Source organism: Lepisma saccharinum, chromosome 24, assembly GCF_977018435.1.
Source record: "Lepisma saccharinum chromosome 24, izLepSacc3.1, whole genome shotgun sequence".
NCBI lineage: Eukaryota > Metazoa > Arthropoda > Insecta > Zygentoma > Lepismatidae > Lepisma > Lepisma saccharinum.
In genome coordinates, this window is record NC_139252.1 from 62,443,595 (window position 1) to 62,468,354 (window position 24,760).

The 24,760-nt window shown below is 41.4% G+C and overlaps 1 protein-coding gene across 1 annotated transcript in view; it reads right to left on the reverse strand.

Moving 5' to 3' along the window:
* LOC145978217 (extracellular serine/threonine protein CG31145) overlaps positions 1-24,760 on the reverse strand; it is a 451,413-nt gene that overhangs the window by 141,853 nt on the left and 284,800 nt on the right. Inside the window, exon 2 of the mRNA XM_083110675.1 lies at positions 10,271-10,395. Coding sequence (XP_082966801.1) covers positions 10,271-10,395 — 125 coding nt within the window. The remainder of the gene's footprint in view (positions 1-10,270; positions 10,396-24,760) is intronic.

Consider the following 24,760-nt stretch of genomic DNA (forward strand, 5'->3'; position numbering starts at 1 on the left):
TAAACCAATGGACCGAATTGGATGAGATTTTCACCAGCGGAAGACCACATCATGAAAGTACTGATTCCAAGATTTGAGCCTTATCAGAACAGAACTACGGGAGTTATGAATTATTAAAGATTCATGGCTGGATTCAAAGGGAGACGCTACCCTACTGAGTTGTCCTTGCTTTTCGTGACTGAATACAATGGAGGAAGAGTTAGCCTAATCTCTGCACGAGGGGCTGCGGCCAGAGGTTAAGGACCTGAGTGAGCATTGGCCAGGATAGGAGGACAACGGTCAAAGCACCAGAAACAATAAACAAGCACCTGATCATAGAGGGTACAGCGTCACTACGTTCAAATCTGGAATAAAAGGGATGATTTGGAATAGCGAGACACAGTTTTGCACAGTTTTGCCTACAATCGCCACCGGAGTGTGAGCTACGCGCGACCTAGCTGGGAGGTCTGGATTTGTTTTTCCTCGAGTGAGTGTTTCAGAGCCATGGAGTAGAGCAAAGTAGAACCAGGGGGTCCTTCTCCCCCTCGCCGTCAACGCATCCGTGCACATACGTGTGGTTATGTGAGAATAACGCCAGACACGTCCACCTGTGTCAATCGTCCGAAACAACGTCCAAAGTAGTGAAAGTTAATAACATTTGATATCCATGTGAAACCGCGAATGGCTCATCGCGTATGTTCGTCTCATCGCCCAAGTCACGTATCTGTACTTACGAGTGACCGCGAAGAACTGACCTATTATTGCGCAAGTTGTCGTATGGAGTCGACAGTGAACGAGTGAAGCCAGGATCCGATGATGCCAGATGGAGCTGCCGACTGATCCACTTTCGCCAACCAGGATAACCGTGAAGTGCAACACTGGAGTGCAGATGTCTTCCAGAACTGTAGGACCACTTTCACCCAACCCAGGTCAGAGGGAATGCAGCGAAGGTAAGATCCAACCATGTGCGTGTGTGAGAAAGACGACGACTATCTACCGCGAATCTGCGTAAATCAAATCATTGCTTAACTTAAATCAGTGCTATGGCAACCCTAGACATCTGTTTTCCGGCGGAGCAATCAAATGTTAAAGATGAGAGTTTATGTTAACAGCAAACAATAGTTCATTGAAATATAATTATACCTTCAGAAAAGATAGAAGGGGTTCGCACAAGGAACAATTATTCACTTTATGCTTAAAATCCTAAACGATAAATTGTAAAAGGCAATGTAGCCAAGACATAGCAAGAGTATGGTCAAGGTAGTAATTAATCTAACCTTTGTATTTGTCATATTGTCGCAATATGCCATAGAATGAGAGAATGAATGTGAGATCGAGTGAAAGAGGGCAAGATGTAATGTCTATTTATCTGTGCTTTAATATATGTGTATATTCAGAAACACCGTAGTATTATGTAACGTCATTTCAGGTATTTAAAATCAAATCCTCCTAGGTTTATTCTTGGTAACTCCGACTGTTAGGCACTTATCCTGACCGTATTATATTTCATGTAGTGTTTAATTCGCCCAGCAGGTGAAGCGAAAGATTCTTCGTTGTTGCGTTGCTAAGCTCAGCTCAGTTGAGTTAGTTGAGTTAATTAGTTATTTATTAAATTAGCAGCCCGTAACACACTCACCCTATTTAGAACTAATTTGCATATATTTAGAACTAAGTCAATTATTTTTATAAGTTATGAATATACGAATATTAATTTATGAAAAATATAAGTCGAAGGTAATTAGTGGTACTAAATGCTATGCATATGGTTTTATGTTTGTTATCGTTTTATACATTACATACATTGCAATAATTAACATAAAACCATATGCATAGCATCGTAGCGTTCCAACATGAACGCGGGGATCTTAAATAGGGACGTAACTTGCTCCTCCCGATTAATACTTTTTATGGTAGAGACATCTCTGAAATGGCAGGTACAAATATCTAAATTAACATTAATATAAACTCATGGTTAGGTTTTATACTGAACTGAGCAATGCGAATGGCAGAAAAGGGCGAAGGATAGCTTACCCTGATCGGTTTAGAAAACAGACCATTAAGTCCTGCTTTCCCTACGATTCCAAGCAAAAAGATCCCGCGTCGCTCTCATGCGCACCTATTTAAGCCTTTGCTTGGCCTCCCGTCACCTCTAGCCAAAGGCCAGTGTTCTTACCATTTCCTGTAAAAGTCTTATGCTACACATTTCTAAGCAGGCTCTGGTAAGGTCTGACACGGTCAATATTTCTAGAACCGAGCGGATATGCTACGATCTCCTCCTTGCAAGACAATTTCCCAAATTGAAATTGTAATCATTAAAATTTTTAATTGAACTTTCTGCCATTCACCAAAATTTAAAAGGCATTTTATTACATGAAAAAAAGCGGAAACCATCCACCTAAAAAAAATAAAAAAAATAAAAAAAAAAAAAAAAAATATTGGTTAAAGAAAATTGAAGCTCAAAGCTTGACTGCAGAAATAAAGTCTTTTCTTTTCATTAGCCACACGCTGGAAGAGTTTTCGTAATCAAAAATGCTATGGCTTCTGCGTTTCACATATCACGGAGAGATAAATAATGGCTTCTGAACAAGGGCTAACTAAGCGCCCAACGTAAGCCGTGAGAAACCTTCAGGCGTTATGTTCGCGGTCTTCCCCTCGTCAGGACGACAGTTCAAGAGGAGAGAGAAAATGACCGTGGTAAACACAAATCTCAGCTTGGCTTGCTCGGTATTGAAGCGGACGCACTGAAGCCAATAAAGTAAACAACACACTCAGTATTGGCTACCCACAACCACACGAAGATGATAAAATAGATGAAGATTATATTTTCACTTGCCATTGACGTTCGCAGCACACTATGTTTAGGATATCGGGAAACATATGATTCCTCGTTGCACAACATGCGAAGTCAGAAGGCAGGGCAATCCAGACACACGCGAACCCCGGAGTCCTGGGGTTGGGGTACGATGCACTGTTCCGGGAGAGGCACGGTCCTTGACCGAACGCAAGTGCACTGGGGGACTGGGTTCGAATCCCGGTGTGGAAAGTTCAAGAATACATTTCAGCAGATGAAAACACGTTGGCAGTGGGGCGGGCGAACACAGGGTAGTCCATGGAGAGCCACTCCAAGTAGCGTTTGCAAGCCCCAAAAGATGCGTCGTCCGATGGCGATCGATGGGGGGGGGGGTTATGACAGGCCCCCGAAAGTTCAAAGCACAAGCCATTCCATATTTCCGGCACACATCTTATGCCGACACTGGAGAGAGAGAGAGAAAATATTGCTGGTTGCATACGAGAACGGAGTGCTGTACGGTGCCGTTGCATACAGTATGCAAGGAGACCAGGGGTAGCACTCCAAGAAGGGGAACACTAAACATGGCCACTGCTAGTGTGAAAATGTTCAGAGGTGGCCTGGCAGGTTGCATATCCACATGGGTGGGGTCTCAACACATTTGGGTCTTTGACTGTACCCGGATAGACGCTACTGCATTTACATATTTTTCATAAATTAATATTCGTATATTCATAAAACTTATACATATAAAAATAATGGATTTAGTTCTTAAAATATGCAAATTAATTCCAAATACATGCAAATTAGTTCTAAATATATGTAATTTAGTTTTAAACACTAAAACTGCCGGTATCTCACATCTCTACTACTAGATATATAGGCTTGTATTGTAACATATAGGCACAGTTATTTTTCAAGTATTTACTTTCATTGTTTTAATAATATAAATATCGTCACAATGATGGTTACTGTTTAAAAAAATGGTAACGAATACCAAAAGACTACCTTAAAATTTCATCCTCATGTACCCAGTAGTTTCTGTGAGAAAGAAACATGAAGTTAAAATAATTAGGTTAACATTGTGCAGATAGGCAATTCGATTGAAACTCCCCTTAAGGCACTCCGAAATAAATTAGCCTCTGCACGCCCATGGTGTCATAATAGCTTTATGAAACCCTGTCACATTGGATAGCCCTGTAATTTTAATATACGTACGAGGGCAAGTCAAAAATTATATGCATTTTTCCACAACGTTTCTCAGGTTGCCACACTGTCTTCAGCGCTTGTGTTCTATAAGGTTGTACTTTTGTGGTCATGTGGTCGACGTTTGATCTTAATCCCTCCATTTTTTCTTTATTTTGTTACAGATTCAACATGGCCGCTCCACTTGCAGTATGCACCAAGGAAGAACAGCGTTCAGTGATCCGATTTCTCTGGTCTGAAGATGTGTCAGGGGTTGAAAATCATCACAGCCTTTCAGTACAATACAGGGACAGCGCTTTACCACGTATAATTGTTTGTGTATAAGTTCATCGAGAGGTTTAAAAATGGCTAGACAAGCGTGAAACACGAAGCGGAGTATGCCCATCAACCTCCACCACTGATGGGAAGATTCAACAAGCTTGAGAGATGATTCTGATGAACCGATGGTCACCCATCATCCGAAGCGATTATTCTGACATCATCAGATGTACTGCAATGAATTTCAGCCCCTGACACATCTTCAGACCAGAGAAATCGGACCACTGATTGCTGTTCATCCTTGCACACTGCCAGTGGAGCGGTCAGTTGAATCTGTAACAAAATAAAGAAAAATGGAGCGATTAAGACCAAATCTCGGCCACATGACCACAAAAGTACAACCTTGTAGCACACAAGCTGAAGGCAGTGCGGCCAACCTGAGAAAACTTGTGACAAAAGTGCATATAATTTTTGACACCCTCGTACATATTTGTTACATATTTCAACGATTTAGCCTACATATTGTGAACGAACTATTAAAATCTGTAGAATCTGACGTATTCACAGATTCATCTACTGCACTGAAGAAACACATCGCGCTGCGACGCCAGGGGGCTTGAATCCTGGCCTGGGCATGGATGTTTAAGAGAGTCCATTCATCAATTTCATCATATCATCACCATCTTCGCAAATTAGCCAAAGTGGCACAAAAGGTGAAGTAAAATAAAGCAAATCAATGCACTGAAGAAAAATACATTAACAAGTGCATAAATTAGTTTAAATATTGTGTATATAGGTGTTCATTTTATGTATTTTCTTCTATGTATAGTAGAGGAGAAGGTCTAAATATGGGCGAAGGTTTAAATATGGGTTTTGGAGTTATCAGCGCTCCCGGGTGCTGCAGCCTGGCAGAGGCTATTGGAACTGGTTATCTGTCAAGGACAAAGGTTGCGGCGCCAATTCGCAAGAGAAAGTGGTGGTTAGTTTCGGCCTTGGACGCTGTCATAGAATTGCGACCTCCGAAAACTCTTTGCAGGTATGTTTTAACTCAGCATTTTCTGAATTCTCATCTGCTTTGTATAGGTTATGATATTAGCGGTACATAAAACAAATGTGGGCTTTTATAATGCCATGATTTGTTTGTGAAATACGTACCGCAGAGAGCGAAAATAAATTGAAGAAGAAAAATAGTGTGATGGTCTAAATATGGGCTATGACATGAGGTCTAATGTTGAGATCACATTTTTAACAAATATTTGGATGTTTTTCTTAATTTCGATTTTTCCCATTCCGCGTGATTTTCAAAACAACAGATTATTCATAAATATGAATTTTATAATATTTTAGCGATAAATGACTTTTTTAAAAATTTTAATTGCTTTTTGAGATATTGTCACTAGTAGCCCATATTTAGAACAATTTTGAAATACATCATTTTACCATTTCTTGGAAATTGCTTCTTTTTTTAAAAAAAAATTGAGACCTTCTATACTTTAACATGCTATTACATTTAAGTATATGTTTCATAGATATGCATTTTAAAGGCAAGTACTTGATATATTAATTTTTTTCCTCCAAAAATGACAACATAAAAGTGGGGCCCATATTTAGACCTTTTCCTCTGTATTATGTTTAACATAATTGGGAGATGTATCCTGTGCTGAACAAATAAATAATATTTATGTACATATTCCTCATATTTTGACCACATACAAATCCGGGCCTTTGTAACGATGAACATCATTGACGTCATCACCTTCCCTTCAGCCAATGAAAAGTGCGGCCGAGTTTCACGTCGCGCATTACGTGCCAGCAAGCGTCAGGCACACACAAACATCCCCTTTCAAAACACGGCTTCACGGCCCATTGAAAAAGCCCATTGCACGGATGGAGCTTGGGCTCACAATGCACAAAGCTGCTTTTTCTCCATTTTTTGTAAAGGAAAAAAGGGGGAATGCGGTGTAACGTACCTGTTTTTTAACGGACGATGTCGTGGAGTATATGAATCACCATAATGTCGCTCCTTTCTGGTAACGGACCGGGTCAAAAATCGTTGATGGATGGTGGCGCATTGTGAATTTCGAGTTTCTTTGCCGGGAGGAAAATTTGATTTTCTAACAAGGGGAGGGTGGAAGGTGGGCGTCTTTGAAATTCTTCCGGGGTGGAAATTGATCCTGTTAAGAAGATGAATGACCATGGAGATGAGATATTGGGAGGGGGGACAGTCCACCTCAGCCATGTGTTCACGACCCCCTACAAATGTCCTCCCTCCTAACCAAAAGTGGATCTGCTCTTCCCATTGTTGACAGCTTATTAATTGCCTCGCATTCAAACTTAACAATGTGTGATATTCATGTTTGAATTGTTGAAGAGGCCTGACTCTCATTGTTGGAACACAAGGAATGAAAAATACCCTTTCATTGTTGACGATCCAAATTTGTCACTGTCGCCTAAGTCATCATTTTTATAAAACCAAGATCTATTTATAGGCGTATTATCTGGAGTGTATCAAAATCTTAAATAACTACATTATTACTAGAACTGTTTTGATCTGACCACTCGTTGGAGCAAATACACCACAACCATAACCATTAAGGTTTAGATTGGATTCACATCTATGCTCAAGCAACGCTCAGCTCACGGTCCGCTCACGGTTTGGTCAAATATTATTGAATGATTCTTAAATAGAAGCATCCACATCTAGTGCGTAGGTCAAAGTCCGCTCTGCTCACGATCAGCTGGAAACAATATATTTAACGGGAGTGTGAGCGGAACGAATTTCATGCGGGTGAACAACTACGAAAATCCTATATTATACAGAGCGTTCGAAAAGTCACCGCACACAAAGTTTGAGATTTTTTTTTTGCTTATTATTTATTGAATTTGTCAACGTAATGAATACATACATTTGTTAACTATATCTTGAAATACACAATAATTTGTGAACTACATGTGAGTAATACTGAGGTCGGTAATACACTGACAAGACGACAAACCACTTTCCGCGCGTTGAAATACACAAAAATAATGTTAAAACTATCATTCACTGCGGTTTAGCAGGTGTCGGATCATAGGGGAAATAGACTTCTCCATTTCTCCTCATATCTTTCATATGGCGTACTCAAATTTCCTTTCAACATAGCGATTCGCTGTGTGCGCTGAGGAACTGACGCGTTTCCGGTGTCTCGGTGGGCGATAACCAGTGTTGCCAACCGTTTTTCGACAATGTCCCTACAGACGTAGTCAAAATATCCCTACAACTGACCAAATATGAAACAACACCTCATGAGCATGCAAAACAGAAGAAAAAATATACACATTTACTTAACAAATATTTCTGCTCGATGTTTCCACAATTTATGAATCACGTTGAGTCGTTTAGACTACTGTTGATTATGTTATTTGAAGTCATACATGCTGCTGCTGTGAAGAGAGAGATAGATGTTGGTTGGTGATGCTGTATTTCCTGCAGTCTCCTTCACGTGCCTTAAGGGAAGAATTTTTCACTAGCAAAGAATTTAACAATTCTGGTGCCATTTTATTTCTCTTTTTTGTTTTTTGTATCACTTAACATTGAAAATATTCTTTCAGTTTCCGCGATATAACTATTTTCGCGAGAGTGGAAATGTTTTCAAAAAAGAACTTGCCTTGAAAGTTCTTGGTAACCGATAACATGTTCCAAAATTCTGATGGAGATTTGTTAGTTAGTTCTTTTTTCTCCTCCTCGCTAAAGTATCCAGCTCAATCCAAACGGAACGTGAAGAAAGTGCAACTGACTGGCGAGTAAGCTTTGCACAATAAAATGTTATTTTCCAAGATTGAAAAAAATCCCTACGTTTTCCCTCATTTGGCAAAATCTGTCCCTACGCGGGCGAAATATAGTGAAAAGTCCCTACGGTTGGCATCACTGGCGATAACGTTTAAGATAACGTTCAGACTTCTGGCACGGAAATTGCGCGCGTTTCTGTAGTGGGCGTTACACCATTTGATTTCAATGGAAGCAGACAACATTGCGTTCTGTTCCTGCGTTTCCTCGTGTCTCAGTGGGCGATGTGCTTAAAGGGAATAGTTAACAAACTGTGATTGTATGTCTCACACTGAGGACTGTAACAGGGGATCTGAAAAAATATATAAATATGCTGACCAAGGCAGTAATTTATTTTATTAAAAACATAAACTAAACGTAACGGAGAAACGAAAAAGAGACTGAAAGATAGCTTGAAACAACATAGGGATGATGTACGACTTAAGAGAGAGAGAAATGCGATATTTAAACACACGAGTCAAACAGGACATGACATAGAGTGGGATGAGGCTAAGCAGATAGGAAGGGAGAAGAGAATGCTAGTGAGAAAATGGAAGGAAGCCAAGGAAATAGAGAAGAAAGGCGAAGAAGACACAATGAACTGGAATGGGGGACTGAAGTTAAACAAAGAATGGCAGAAGGTGTTATAAAAAGTGGAACGGACAAGAGAGAAAGAGGAGAGAAGGAAGAAAATGAAGGAAAAAGAGCGTGAGATATAAAGCCCAACCTCATTCTATTTGGAAGTAAATATGTTTAGCCTTTTAGGTGAAAGTACAGTTCACAAGTGAAAGCCACCTGCTAGAAAGTTCCAGAACAACTTTCTAATAGTCTGGAGGGAGTAATGTGTGTGTATATATAATGCCCTGTTTTTGTATCTTGTTACTTTTGTACTTGATACAGAGTCTGATGAAGACCTTGCTAGAAGGTAGAAACGTTACGTTTAGTTTGTTTTTAATAAAATAAATTACTGCCTTGGTCAGCATTTTTATATTTTTTTTCATAATCATGGAAACAAGGCTTAATGGTGTTATAAGGGGATCTGCTATATAAATAACAAACTCGTTCTTCAAGGTTATATCAATCCCTACTGGCAGGCTTGCCAACTCATCCAGATGAATGCCTTAGCAGCTTGTTTTTAAAGTATGAGTGCGGGTACTTTTGGAACACACTGTATTATTCGCTGTTTTAATCTATCTGTGCATTTGTGATAATTTTGGAAAGCAAAAGTAGTTCCTTTGATAATTTGAACACTCCCCCCCCTACTTTAATTCCAGATTCCTCTCATTGATTGATTGATTGATTTAGTTTATCTTACTTCGCGTTTTGTGCCTCTTGGCTAATTTGCGAAGATGGGGATGAGTGATGAAATTGATGATTGGACATTTACAAACAACCAAGCCCGAGCGGGATTCGAACCCGGGACCCTTGGCGTCGTAGCGCGATGTGCTAACCACTCGGCCACAGGGTCCGGCAGATTCTTCTCATAATATCTGTTATTTTGGGTGGAGAGTCCCCCCTCCCGGAGTTCCAGCCATGTGCGTCGGGAGGGGTCGAATTAACATCGTTCAATAAAGATACAAGAAAACCGAAAGTTTGTTACTCTTATTGTTAAGAACAGAAATAAATTTCATTTAGTTAGTATTCGAACATAAAAATCAAAGTAAAAATGCATTGGATCGAAAACATTTAGTGAAAAATAAAGCAACAAGGTTATATTCTACCATTTCATCCAAAGAACAAATGGTTCCACAGGTTTCAAAATTCTAATAATTACAGTTGTAGGAGAGAGGTCACACAACACACTTTATATAAAAAAAATTCCCCCTAATATTTAGAAAGCCTTTTCTTGAACGAGACTTGTAGAAGTTATGAAAATGCATTCAGATACTAACTGCATAAAATGCAAAAGAAATAATGGAAAATAGTTGTGCTGGTAATCACTCGTTTGGTGGATCGAATCTCCCCATTTATATAAAATTTATTATTATTATTATTATTATTATTTCAAATAAAAATTTTTTTTGTTAGTTTATAATATTTATCATTTGCCCGACCCCCCACCCCTGCAAAAATTTCTGGCGACGTCTATGGTTACAGCTATGAAAATATAAAAAAGCAATCCAGATCTTTGTTGCGAGGCTTCTGCGTATGAGAATGATGGAATCCAATCAAGGAAAGAGTTAGAGATGCATCATAAAAATGCATCTTACAGTTGTCCCATATGAATTACTTACTTATGTGGACGATTGGAAGCTTCTGCATGTCCTTCAAGAGGGACTCGACCATGGCATCGTCCTTCCTGTACAGCTCTCGCTTGGCTATTCCCATCTGGAACTTCTCCAGGTTCGTCATGTTCCGCCTGGAAGAGAGGAAAGGAAGAATTGTTAGACAAATCGACGTCACAAGGAAGCTAGACACACGATAGTACGAACTCCTCACACAACAAAATATGTAGCCAATGTGCGCTATCTCAAAACGAACGCACTGTGCAAGTTGAATTGACAATTCAGACCGTCAATTTGCACTGTAGCAAGTACGATCCTCTGTGGGGTTTGTGTTGTTTCACTTATTTTAGTTCATTTATTTCTCACAACCGACAACTTCTTTTCACTTTACAAAGAGGTCTACAACGCGCCTTCTCCGCTTATTATTCACATTTTTCCCCCACCCCGTGTGCCAGTTGACAACATTTGTATCTTTGGAGAGCTTATGAAACGAGGAAGTTTTTTCCGTAATTTTTACGCTAAGTGTGTTACCATTTTTTTGAGTAATCCTCTTCGATTTAAACGATAATTTCCAAATTTCTTCATGACGTGTGCTCCAATGACTGTTTCATTCTGTGGGTATGGGAATTTTGGGCATGGATTTTTTTCCCAGTAGTCACTCATTCGTCAGCTGTTAGCAACATGTCGATTAAGTGCCCAGGGTGTAGTAGCACAATTAGTAGTTTTTTGGTCGCAAGTCGGAATATTTCACGAAAATCTACAAACTGCAATAACTCGAAACCCATTGATTTCCGACCCCCGGTGCATAGGGTCAAATTTCTTGCAAATGTGCTCTAGTATTACCCCTTTCCAGGAATAGGTCGAATTACCAATCACCCTATATATATATATACCCCCCACACAAATCTTTTTATACACTTCACACTAGTATTAATCCTTACTATTACTAACCTTTCTCTGTACATTTTAAGATCATAAAATCAATAATTGTAGATCTAACACAATAACATTTTAACCATACTTACACTATTACAAGTAAATCAATAATCATTCTGGTCTCCAAATAATCATTGGTCCATTTTCTGGTATGATTTAGAATCACACCTTATACGTAAAATAATAATAATAATAATAATAATAATAATAATAATAATAATAATAATAATTACAAATAATGAATAAAGAACGAAGATAAACGGGGGAATCCGGTAAATATTTCGCGTCACTGACGTTCCGGTATAATTTAAGGCACCGGGACAATAGCGCATACCTCCGAATGCGTGCGGCTAGAGGAGGGAATTTTTCGGTAGAGGAGTCAATGAATCAATCAAAATGCACGAGTGAGTGTCTGTTCTTCCAAGCAGATCACCGCCTTCTTTACTTTTCCTTTAACAGCGCAGTTAGGCGAGGACATGAATGCGCCTGCGCTCACGAAAAGAAAAGTGCCTTCCCACCAGAGGTGGAGGATCATCCAAGCAGTTATTGGGTGACGTGTGGTCAGCACGACGAATCCCAGTCATTGTAGGTTTCCGTGACAGGGTTACGCTACTCATTCGTATACCCTGTCCAAAATATCTCTGGAGGAAGGTCGCGCATAGCGGCAGAGAAGAGGGGAAATCGAGCGGGCAAAGCGAAGCAGTGCAGTCGCTTCCCCCGCTCCCTTCCACGAAACCCTGTTCCTCTCACGTGTTCTTTGGGGGAGCCGTCTTGCGTCACTACTTGTGCACAGACTTGTTTTAGTTCGCCTGCTCTAAAGATAGCTGGGACAGAATGTAGCTCCCCAATTTCCTAACGATGGTGAGTGGCCACCGGGCGCATAAACTGGCCGAAATCTCAGGTACAGTTGTTACGCTTCCTCCAAAAGACGTAAATTGACAGATAAGACAAATTTTAACAGTGGAATACTTACAATTTTTCAGTAACTTCTAAAAGTGTATCCAATAACACATTCCTAAATCTGAAATCTAACTTTTAATTCGCTCCCTCCCCTTTTATCAAGCAAACAATTCATTCGGGAAGATCTGTAGCTCTTGAATGACGAATCGAAACTTGTCTCTTAATTTCTAGAAAAACGGCAGATGAAGGAAACAACAAGATGTTTCCACACTGTCATATCCCAGAGTTCCAAAAGCCATCGAGACGAGACAAACTTTCCCCCCGCTTAGATTGTTCCACTCGGTAGATTAAATACCTTTTCTTTTGAAGTGGTTCTCCCCCAGTCAGAGGTCCGCCTCTGCCGTTGACGGGAGCGAAGGAGCAGCTTAATAGGGGCGAATTAACAGGGAGAGACGGGATGAATTGATCGCTTCCTTTTGTGGAAGGAGGCGCGGAATGGGGCGATCCGGTTACAAGGAGTTTCTGCATCCTGTGATCACGCCACCCGCAGATCAGCGCTCTCAACTTACAAGACGTACAGGTTAAAGTGATATTCTTGAGATGAGGATTAAAAAAAATGCTCGCAGTTACACGATTTGGTTTGATTTGATTTCGAGTTACTTTTCTGTCACTTTTCACTAATCGCGACGACGAGGAAGAGTGATGATATGATGAAATTGATGAAGGGACGCTGAGACGCTGAATACCATCCATTCGAACCAGGGAGGTCCGCTCCAGTTACAAGAGATGCAGGTGTCAGCGCAACAGGTTACGAAGCCAGACGTTTCATGTTCGATTGATTGATTTAGTTTATTTTACTTCGCGTTTTGTGCCTCTTGGCTAATTTGCGAAGATGAGGATGAGTGATGAAATTGATGAATGGACATTCACAAACAACCAAGCCCGAGCGGGATTCGAACCCGGGACCCTTGGCGTCGCAGCGCGATGTGCTAACCACTCGGCCACAGGGTCCGGCGTATCACGTTCGAACCCCTATTGATTCGTGTACAGAGTGTCTCAAATTAATATATACACTTGATTAACAATATTCAAAGCAGATAGATGTACATTTTTTGGAGTAAATAATTCAGAAGGCAGTGAAAAATATAGCAACGTTGTTGTCTGTTGCAGGCATTTAATGAAACATGGAAGAGATGCGGTTTGATCAACGTAAGTGGGTAATGAAGTTATAGCAAAGACGTGAAATCTGTTTCTTCCCATGTGGACTGCGTTTCTTCCCTCCCCAGCCAGGAACCAGGACCGTGAGGAGTGACACATGAGCCCCTGTATCCCTTCGACTGGACACTGTCCATCGCCAGTCGAAGTAATTTCGGTAATACGGTCCAAACCCCGGACAGTGCGGTATTGTACAGTCATGAGCAAAGATAATGGTGAGCAACTTGTCCAGCGCTATTACCATTACGTTTTTATTCTACATCCTGTGTTGTTTTAAGGAATGAAACTTTGTTGGTTCGAAGCAGACATTGTTCTCTGCTTATTGACGTCATTATTTCAATTCATTGTCATCACATTGTGTAATACAGGGCGAATGAAAATGGTGGTGGACAATTCGCATACTGTTTCTTTTGCCGTTGGGTGTACTATATTATATACAATCGTGTGTGGCAAAAGATGGCAGTTGTGTTAAGAAAACTGAATTAGAAACGGAAGCAAGTTTCGGTGGCCGCGGTGGCTCAGTCGGTAACGCGTCTGACTACCATGCTAAAGATCCCGGGTTCGATCCCCGGCCGGTTCAAATCCGGGAACTTTTCTAACGTTGGAAGCGGCCCCGGCGCCCACCCAGCGTCGAATAACATGGGTATCTGGGGGAAACCCTGGGGGGTAAAGGCGGTCAGGGGCGTGGATGCTGATCACATCACTTCCACTCACGACCGGATCAAGAAAGTGTGGGGCGTTACCCCCACACCCCCTATACGCCTTCATGGCGTGGTGCTAAGCACAGGGGAACACTTTACCTTTTTTTTTGTTAGCAAGTTTCGGTTTACATGTGTGTTACAAGTGTATCCTTTATGGTTGTAAGTATGGTAGATTTAATTCTTTGTTTACTACAGGGTGTCTACCAAAATAACAAATCCAAAATTCTTGACTTTTTCATGACATTTCTTTGGCCTTTCCTTTCAGTTTTCTTGACTTTTACCCCCTTTTTCATAACACTTAGTTAATCGCCCCCTACTTAGATACAGTTGCAAAATTAAGAAAATATATATTTTTATTCAATGAGAAACCCCTACCACGAGGCCAGTTAGGATAAAAACTGAAGCTGTACTTTAACAAGAGTGTTTCAAATATTAATGCTGGTAAAATTTAATTCTTCAGACTACAGCCTAGATGGGGAATTGCCACATTATTTAATATTTTTACAAAACTTCACGCATACAATAATGCAATTCCTAAGAAACATAGTGAACAACTCTTAACCACAACCCAATATTATTTTAGTTTTCCAAATATTCAATTTCATCAAATCCCAGTACAGGTCTATGGCAATGTAAGTTCACTATAGCGTATCCTACCCAAGGCATTGGATAGAAATGACAAGTCTTATGTCATTCTTAGCATAGTAGGAAACAGAGATAGGAATGCGGAATTAGCAATGAGGCAAACGTGAGGTTATTGACTTGGGAGACGAGGAGGCTTGGAGTGTTGGAATCGACAGAGAGTGAGATCATTTGGCGAGAATACGAGAGGGAGTAAGGACTGCGGATTGTGAGAGAGAAGCGATTATTGGGCAATGGTGTGTGTGATGAGATTGATGTCTGACATGGAGGTCAGGCAAGTGACATTTGAGAGGACAAGTATGGGAATAATCTTCATCTATTTGTAAGGCAAGTAATATTATTATCTAAACCAATACATATCGGTTCAGTCATGGAGAGTACAAACACCCAAATGTAACTTAAGTTAATTTCTATTGCCATTCCTTTAAAGGTAATCTCTCGCATTTATCACATTTAGGCCAAGCGTGTGATAACCATCTGAAAGATGAATGACGAATAACTACCGAGCATTCCCTGACATTCGCTACGAGAGTCTGCGGTTAGCGGCCCCGGCATCAGCGCTTGTCTTTCCCGGTGAACGGGTCCGCGACAGTCGCTTATATAAAAACCTCGTAAAAATGTTTAGAATAACAGGGTCAGTTCTGAATAAAAGTGGAAAGAAAAATGGGGAAATCTAAAAAATAAAGTATACAAAGACAATCCGCACACCATCCGTGAGTTAAAAGAGAGTATTGTACGAGAATTACAGTAGACGAACTTGCACGTGTAAATGACAATTTCCTTCGGAGATGCCAGGAACGTGTTGCAGCAGAGGGACATCATTTCCAACACCTTCTGTAGTCACGGTTAGTACACAGTATGAAAACTAATTTTAATAGCCGACTCGAGCGACTGTCGCTTACCCGTTCACCGGGAAAGACAAGCGCTGATGCCGGGCAGCTTGTCGCCGAGTCTCGTAGCGAATGCTCTGTACATCACCCAATACAATCTAAAGGTTCATGGTTCGATCCCAAACGCAGAAGTAACATCGCGTTACGTGATGTAGCTGCGTTACGATAGTGTAAAAAATAGTCAAAATTCTTGACCAAAAGCATCATTTTTTGACTTTCTTGACCTATACTGCTTTTCCGGATTCTCTGGAGTAGCGACGCGCAGAGGGGAAAGCTTGTGGGCGGGGGAAGACTAGGTGGGGAAGGGTGAGGGATGAAAGCAACGAAGTGCTGCGCGGTGTAACGGCCATAGAGCAAAACGCTTTCTGATGCCAATTTCTTCTTTTATTCTTAACAATGGCCAGTGTATTGTTTTACACAAATAACAAATAATATTGCACGTTTATTTGTCTTGTGATGCTACGAAGAACAGAAAAAAAATAAAACAAATTTAAACATACATTTTCAAAAAACATGCAAATAACCACAAACTATGAAACATCATGTATCAAAGTGTGTTTTAAACAAGTCTGAAAACATGTTTCAAACACTTTGTTTTAAACATTTGTAAAAAAAACAACAAAGCCATGTGTTTTAAACTTTTGAAACAAGTTGTTCTCGAACACATTCAACACTATGAGGCACTCTCCTGAATGCAGAGTTCCCATAGACTTGCGAGCTGACATGTTTACTACGGAACTACTGGACCGCGAATGAGCCCCCTCCCGTGGATGCCCCTCCCCTCTGCGCGTTCATTGGACGAGGCGCACTCCCTTCAACATGCGCACAGAACGCGTTCGCGTTCTCTTACTCCAGAGAATCCGGGAAAGGAATATACCTCTTGATTTCTTGATATTCTTGACAGGTAGACACCCTGTATTAAATGCTAAAAATCCAACATTTGTTTCCCTCATATAGAAGAGGTAGAGATTAAGAAACGCGTCATTGGTATTTGCAACGGGTCATCAAGCCCAGGTGCAATTAGGTGAAGCCCGAGGCTTATAAATCCCCCTAACTCCCCTGGCCGAATCCTGGAACCAACAGTTACCCCTTAAAATATGTTGTAAAGTCTTACTGGAAAACGGAGAACAGGATTGAGTTTGAAGAGTTGAATTTGGAACACCACCACCACAAAGGGAAACAATTACAAGAATCCGCGACAAGTTTGAAGTCGATGGGACGGTTTAAGATGTGAAGAAGGGACACTGCGGAAGGAAGACAACTTCGACGGACAACGAAAGTGTATGTCGCTCTGTTCTACGCCGTTGTCTACAATGCATTGTGGTGGAAGGAGGCCATTTTGAACATTTACAGCCTTAAGGCACACAACACCGCAAAAATTTAATATCCATCTGCTTTAATTACTATGGTATTCTGTTTCAAACAGTGAGACACACCGTACTTTATCATTATGCCTGTCCTAGCATGCTTTGCATCAATTCGTACTGCCGGCTCCGTGTTCTTTGTGAGTGCTCCTTAATCTCTCATCCTCATCGACGCGATTGGCTAATAGTAGTAACTTTTAAGTTCGCGCACAGAAAGTCTAATCGGCACTGTACCTACAGTTTAAAGTTGGATTTGAACCACTGTGTACCTCCACCGGGTGTCGAACCCGGGACCTCTTGACTATAAGGAGAGGACGTTACCACTACGATATTAAAATATATTACTATTACATTCCATTTAACTTAGTCTAAATCCCTACAAGCACAATAACTAAAAATATTAAACCGATTGTGATCTATATCCCAAGTTTTCTACAAAAAAGATAAAAAATAATTTGGGATTTTAAAAAATTGAAGTAAAATTGCACATAAGCCTCGAATTGGGTTGGGAGAAGTTTCGGGAGCCATTGCCCCCCCCCCTGCCCCTCTTTAGCGACGTCCCTAATATCAGTGCAGGTTTATCTTTGCGAATCTTTGAAGCGACCACTCTACTCTCAAACCAGAAACATTCCTGCTGCGAAAATAAACATTCCGAGAAAAAAAAGTTCGAGGGAAGCGCCATCACAGACAAATCGACATCGTTTGAGAAACAACTTGGAGCGCACGGAAACGTCCCTGATCAAACGACGGTGGCTCCATCCGCAGCTGGTGGCAGGCGCCTAAATTGACGTTCATTGTCCAAAGTATTCGACGCGGAGGAACGAATACGTCGTTGGCCAGAAATTGGATGTCCATTGGAGACGGACGCTCCTCTATCGTGACCTACATGTCGGACAAAAGCTCGCGTTCTCTGATTGGTCGAGAGGCTCTGGGCTCCGGTGTCATCAGGAGAACTGGGATCTTCTGAGGGCTGTCAAACGGGAAGGCGTCTATGGAGGTTGATGTTTTCTGGGAAAGGATTCCCTGACGAAAGGCAAAAGGTTATCACCGATTTCGGACGAATGGCAATTCTCGTGTGATAAAATAACGCCAACTGACATTCAACCATTGCCTATGCCTTTTCGAGTTTTTGTCTTCTCCATGGCCCGTCTTTTTAAACTTTTTGTTTATTGCATTCCCTGTTTTTTCGGAATCTTACCTTTTGGAGTCCCCGTGTTTTCGGGGTCCCACCTATTCAATTTCGTGTCCTTTGCAGACCTCCGTCCTTTGGAGACACCGCCAGTGTTGCCACAATATGAGGGCACAATTTCCCTTTCCAAGGGACAAAATTTCCCTTTTTGGACCAATTTTTCCCTTCACCTAAGCAAAGCATACAACAATAATAATAATAAGTATTATTAGTGGTAGTAGCAGTAGCTGTAATTATTATTATTATTAGTGGTGGTGGAAGCAGTAGTAATAGTATTCCCGTTGGTCCATGTCCGTGTGGAAAAAAAAAAAGTTAAATTTTTCACATACATGTCACTTTCAGTGCTTCCTGAAAAGATGTGCTAGGTTTGGATCCTGGTAAGGAATCCATTTAATCGTTAATCATCATCGTTACTATTATCCGAAGGTGCAGAAAAGCGATGTACTTAACAGAAATATAAATAGATACCGGCTATATTCAAGGAAGCAGAAAAAATGAAAATGTGAATAAATGGAACTTAACATTAACTGTAATAATATAGTTAAATGTCTTAAAATTTCCCTGAAATTGTGGTATTTTTAATCGAAATTCCATTTTCCCTTTTGGCTAAAATTTCGGTCCGAATTTCCCTGCAAAAGGGAAATTTCCCTTCATGTGGCAACACTGGACACCGCCCGTACTTCGGAGACACCGCGCGTCCTTTAGCAATTTTTACAACAATGTATTCAGGGAACAAAGCAGAAATAAAAACAAGCATTGTTAGTATTACGAACAGGACCGACTGCAATTTAGTGAGACTTATTGACATATTAAAAATTTAACCCTGGCCATGCTACCTCCCGGCTCCCATCCACAGCGAAGAAAAGTTATTTTGACAAAACCCCTTTTTTCCTGCTGGGCGCTTCCGGGAGGAGGGATTCTAAGGTTGCCGCTTGTTGCACAAGCAGGGAGACAGAGTTTCCTCGTAGGTAAACGCGGAAACAGCGGGTCACTGCCATAAAGGCGGGAGTTACCTTGCTTTGACTCTACATGAGAAATGTTGTTTCACTACAAATAATGCAATCGTGTATACATTTTTCATAACGCGTTGCAACATAACTACATCAATTTGGCGAACTTCAGCAATTTTTCGTAAATATTTGAAAACGTTACAATTATCACCACCAATTCAATAAGGCCGATAGTGTCAAGTACAGGCCGTAACAATTTTTAAGTGCGAGTTGAACGTTGAAAGGGCTGACAGTAAGTTGTTAAAACAATGGTGAAGCTACAAATTCAAAATTGTTTCAAACAGTGCGGAATGAGTGTTACCAACATTGAGCCTGTGCTGCCAACAATTGCCCTAGCGGAAGATAATGGAACTTACGCTCGCAGCTAATCTATGGCCTGTAGAACGACTGCACACGCACTTCACGTAACGTGTCGCGTACAGAGCGCTGCTCACTTTCCCGTGCGTTATTGCTCTCAACGGATGAGCTACGACGCGAAATTCACCACATAACCTTTTTTCATTCTTCTCTTTGGGCCTTAGATTTCACGGACATGGCGAGGCGAGCTACCAGCTTCAAGTGGAGCGATTTTAGTGAGAGACTGCACGACTGTTGTGGCAATAACTGCCGCTTATGGGCCGCACATCCGTTGTGGAAAGTGCCGGGGCCAAAAAGTGCAAAAACACGGAAATAATTATGGAGATTAATGGCGACGCTGCAACTGCCGCAGATGTTTGGAAGATGAAGCAGGTTGCGGCTCACATTACATGCTTCGTGTACACTCAACGGCAATAAAAATGCGACACCTAGAGCCTGAAATACTCACATCCCTGCAAGCCGTTACGTGTGTTGCCTAACTGTACGGCGATGCCATTGAAAATTTCCTATTAAGTCACTTATCGCCTTGAGTTCGGCAACACGCCAGGGAAGCGAGTAGGTGTCCCATTTTTATTGCCGGGGAGTGTACAAACTAAAAACTGCGGTGGTTGTGTTGTTACAAATGCATCAAATCAAGGCTGATACAACATTATTTGGCACAGTGAAACATGTAATTTTAGTTTCTTTGAAATAATGATGTCTGATCATCTCATTTGATTCTCGATTTCAGTTATTTGGTTTATTTTACTTTGCTTTTCTGCAACTTTAGGCTAATCGTGAAGAGGAGAACGAGTGAAAAGGGCCACTCACAAACATCACTCATGTCCAAGCCGGGATTCGAACCCGGGACATTCTCAAACGATGCATTCTTAGTGCATACACGAACCTCACTTCCACGTAGTACGCCTCGGTACTTGTACGTCAACGAGGCCCTGGCGCTTGGACTCCTAGCCAATATAATCCTCCATGGGACTGGTGTATGATTGTCCCTTCATCCATTTAATCTAATCACTATTCATCTTTATCGGCGCGATTAGCCAGAAGTGGCTGAAATACGATGTTAAATAAACTAGAACCAATCAGCCAATCGAAAGTAATGTGAAAAAACATGCAATTTTTTAATAAACAAAAAAACAAAACTTCTTGCACATTAAATAATAATAGTACAATTAGCGACCCAAACTAGAGGAGTCTCTCTCAGAATGAAGTATCAATCTCTTATTGTTAATGTAAAAGGTAAAAAAAGTAAAGTGTTCCCCTGTGCTTAGCACCACGCCATAAAGGCGTATAGGGGGTGTGGGGGTAACGCCCCACACCTTCTTGATCCGGTCGTGAGTAGGGGTGATGTGATCAGCATCACGCTCCTGACTGCCTTTACCCCCAGGGTTTTCCCCCAGGTACCAATGTCATTCGACCGCTTCCAACGTTAGAAAAGTTCCCGAATTTGAAGCGGCCGGGGATCGAACCTGGGACCTTTAGCATGGTAGTCAGACACGTTACCGTAGTTTTAGGTGGCTTCTATGAGTTTCAAAACATTATGTGGATCATTTTTGGATATGTTATGGATAACGTGGAAATATACCGTATATCCAGGACGGGATATCTTATGAATATTGATAATATCAGTGGGTATGATTTGGACATTGTGGATATCCTATGGATATCCCCTGGAGTGTTGTCCTGTATGGGTTGTTAAGTATAAAAGAAGTTGTCACATAGTGAAATAAATTTGACTTGTGTAAATGTTTCAAACTAGGGATGGCCAAACGGATCCGGATACGAAAATTCCGGATCCGAAAATTCGGATGCGGATCCGGATCCGAGAGTTTCGTATCTCAATCCCATTATAATATTACCACACCTTAAAAGGTATTATGATCTTCGATTACAAACAAATTTTTCATTAGTTAGTCCTACAAGATTTCTTTTCAACTGTTGTTCATAAAATACTTTGCTACGCATCGGCTAACACACTCGTGCACAAAAATAATCTTACTTGTTTAACATAAAATGTCAGAGATGATTTTGTAATTGCCACTGAAATGTATTGGAAATGGAAACACACATAAATGTGAGACATTCCATTCCAGGATGAAACCTTTAACACATTTAACATGATAGAAATGTTATACAAAAATTATACAATTGTTCTACAGTTACAGTTTTAAAAATTAAAGTAAAACATTATAATGTATTGCAGTGTTATATAATTACAAAGTGTAAGACGTAAGTGTATTAATTACAAATCGCGCACGCGCACAACACACACACACACATATGTAGGTATATGTATATTAAAAAAAGGTAAAGTGTTCCCCTGTGCTTAGCACCACGCAATGAAGGGGTATAGGGGGTGTGGGGGTAACGCCCCACACTTTCTTGATCCGGTCAAGAGTGGGGGTGATGTGATCAGCATCACGCCCCTGACCGCCTTTACCCCCCAGGGTTTCCCCCAGGTGCCCATGTCATTCGACGCTGGGTGGGCGCCGGGGCCGCTTCCAACGTTAGAAAAGTTCCCGGATTTGAACCGGCCGGGGATCGAACCCGGGACCTTTAGCATGGTAGTCAGACGCGTTACAGACAAGTATATTAGCAGGTAACAATATGTTATAAACACATTCTTACTTTCCAAAGAAGCGCTCATGTGGGATCCGGATCCAAAAGCTCCGGACCCGAAAAATTTTAGGATCCGAAACCAACCGGATCCGGATCTGGCCATCCCTATTTCAAACACCATATCAAAGTCTCGAAAGAGATCGCCTATACTTCGTCTCCGTTATCTATGGAGGAAGCGAACGAAAACAAGTCTCTGTGCAAGTAGTGACGACTCCACCAATGAACACGTGAGAGCGAATGGGATTGTGTGGAGGGGGAAATTTCTATGCTGCTATGAGCGGCCTTGCTACAGAGATAACAGGGACGAAGTGTAGTTTTCCGTCTTGGCTTGATTTAACGAAGGTTTATCTCGTTCTCGAAAAATCTACATTTTCACAAGACCGTCTCTGCCTGGATCTCGTCACACTACCATCCACAAACTTTATGTTTACAGAACGTCCTTAGTTTTTGTTTTGGTGGCAGGTGGCCTATAAAAAGACAACAATAAAAAGCAGACGGTCTTTTTTATTCCAGTCTCAATTTAACCGGGAGCAAAGAAAAGGCCGGGAGCCTAATTTGTAAGTAAATATTTGAAAATGACGAGCTGGTAACGAGAAAAGGCGAAAAAAAAAGGAAGAACGTTAAACGAAAATCGATACGCAAGAGCATTGATGAGGACCTGACTGTTTAAGTAGAGTTTTTGTTTGGCTTCCGACTCCTCGCAGAAACAACAGAGAAAGGGGGTTCTTCAAACTCCCCCCCCCCGCCCCCCTCGGTGCCTTAATTCGCTACGCTCTTCATTCCAAGTGGCCTATTAGGAGCCTTAATAGCCAGCCCCCCCTTGCATTGCAAATCAAACAATAAGCCATTTTGATGGGCGCTAATGACGTAGCAGATTGCAACCGCCCAGGGGAATGACGGGCAACTGAAAGGGTTTTCCGATAACCGAATTAATCATTCACTTCCCCGGACGGGCGGCGGAATTTCACATTGAAAGAGTAAACAGTGAGGGCCCCCCCTACTTCCCCCGCCTTTTATCCGCTGGTGAAAAACGGGGAAAAATCAAGCCAATTTTCGAAGATCGAGTTCATGCTGGATTTAACTTGGGTCTCTTTCGTTCCCTATTAAATTACGGCGCGGAGGACGCTGTCAAAATGAAATCTGGGGAAAAGGATTCTACGACGATATCTCTGCACGGATGACCGCAGAGAATTATCTAAGGATGGTCACAAAGAGAGATACGAGGGGGTATCAAAAAGTTCGTGCAATCTCCTGGAAGGAAACTGTGAGGCGACCACCAGTTTAGTATTTCTTTTTCAATAATAATATACATATTAGGTGTTGTATGTGTTTCGTGTGTAGTTTGCACTCTTCTCGGGAGTATAAGTGAGCCGGTCATGGAGGACTCTGGCGAGAAGGTGCGGGTAGAAATTTTGTATTTTAATTATATATATATTCTTGGGTTTATATTAAATAATAATCTGTTCCTATTCTCCTGGGGTATTTGGGCTATAGTTAGGGATTAATTGAGGTCCAGTAATATCAGTGTACCCTCATATACGGTCCATGACAGCTAGATGTGGAATTTCAACATGTAGTGTAACAAAATACGCAAGAGGGCAGCACCTCGTGTGACTGACCAAAAAGGACTCTTGTTGGACACCCCCCCTGCCGGTCAGTCCAAGAACCACCCCAGGAGGGAGAAGGGGGAAGTTTTTTGTTATTTTTCTCTCTTCGAGGAGAGAGGCTACAAAAAAAGACAACAAAGAAAGAGTATGGCGGAGTAGAAGGACATAGTAAAACAGCCTGTAGAGAGTGTGCATTGTGCAAATAGTGCGGATAAGGATTTTTTGACATGTGTAATATCGAAGCAAGGATCTTAGGAAAGGATTGGACATAGTGAAAGAAAGAAGCCACCGAAGGAAAGTGTGTATAAAAGAAGAGGACTGGACTAGCTTAGAAGGAATATGCAGGTGAGAGTGTAGTGAATAAGGGCCCCAACGAAAGGTGCCGGGAATTAGTTAGTGTGTGTGTGTGCATGGGATAAGTAAAACAAATAGTAGAGGCCTCTAATAACTAAATACAACAAGAAGCAAAAGTACGAGGGATGATCGAAAAAAAGGGTTACAAAGCCTATTATGGCGTATGTGTTAGACATAGCTGGAAGATCAACACACCTGATGATGGAGGGCACTCAACACTAGTCCTCGATGTAATCACCTTTTTTGTTCAAGCACTTGTCACAACTGTAGATGAGGTTTTCCCTACCGGTTGCACAGAAATCCGCGTCAAGTTCTCGTAGCCACCGTGAGGCAGCTCTTTTGACATCATCACATGTCAGATAATGGTGGCCAGCCAACCAAATGGTAGTCCCAGCTCAGCTGATATTGAGCGTAATGTTCTTCTTCTGTCCTCACGAATACACTCATCCACAAGAGCACAGTTCACGTCAGTAGTTGAGGTACTGGGCCTACCGCTGTGTCCAGGGTTGTCATTGTCCTTCTTTGAAGGCACGACACCAATTCGCTACATGTTGCCTTGAAATTGTCCCCTCCCCATACATCTCCACAATCTGCCTATGAATGTCAGCAGGTGTAGTGTTTTTGGCCCACAGGAACCGCACCACTGCCCTCACTTCTACTCTTGAACAATTTTCTAGACGAGTCACCATTTTAAATGTCCGCTTCTCGGATATACATG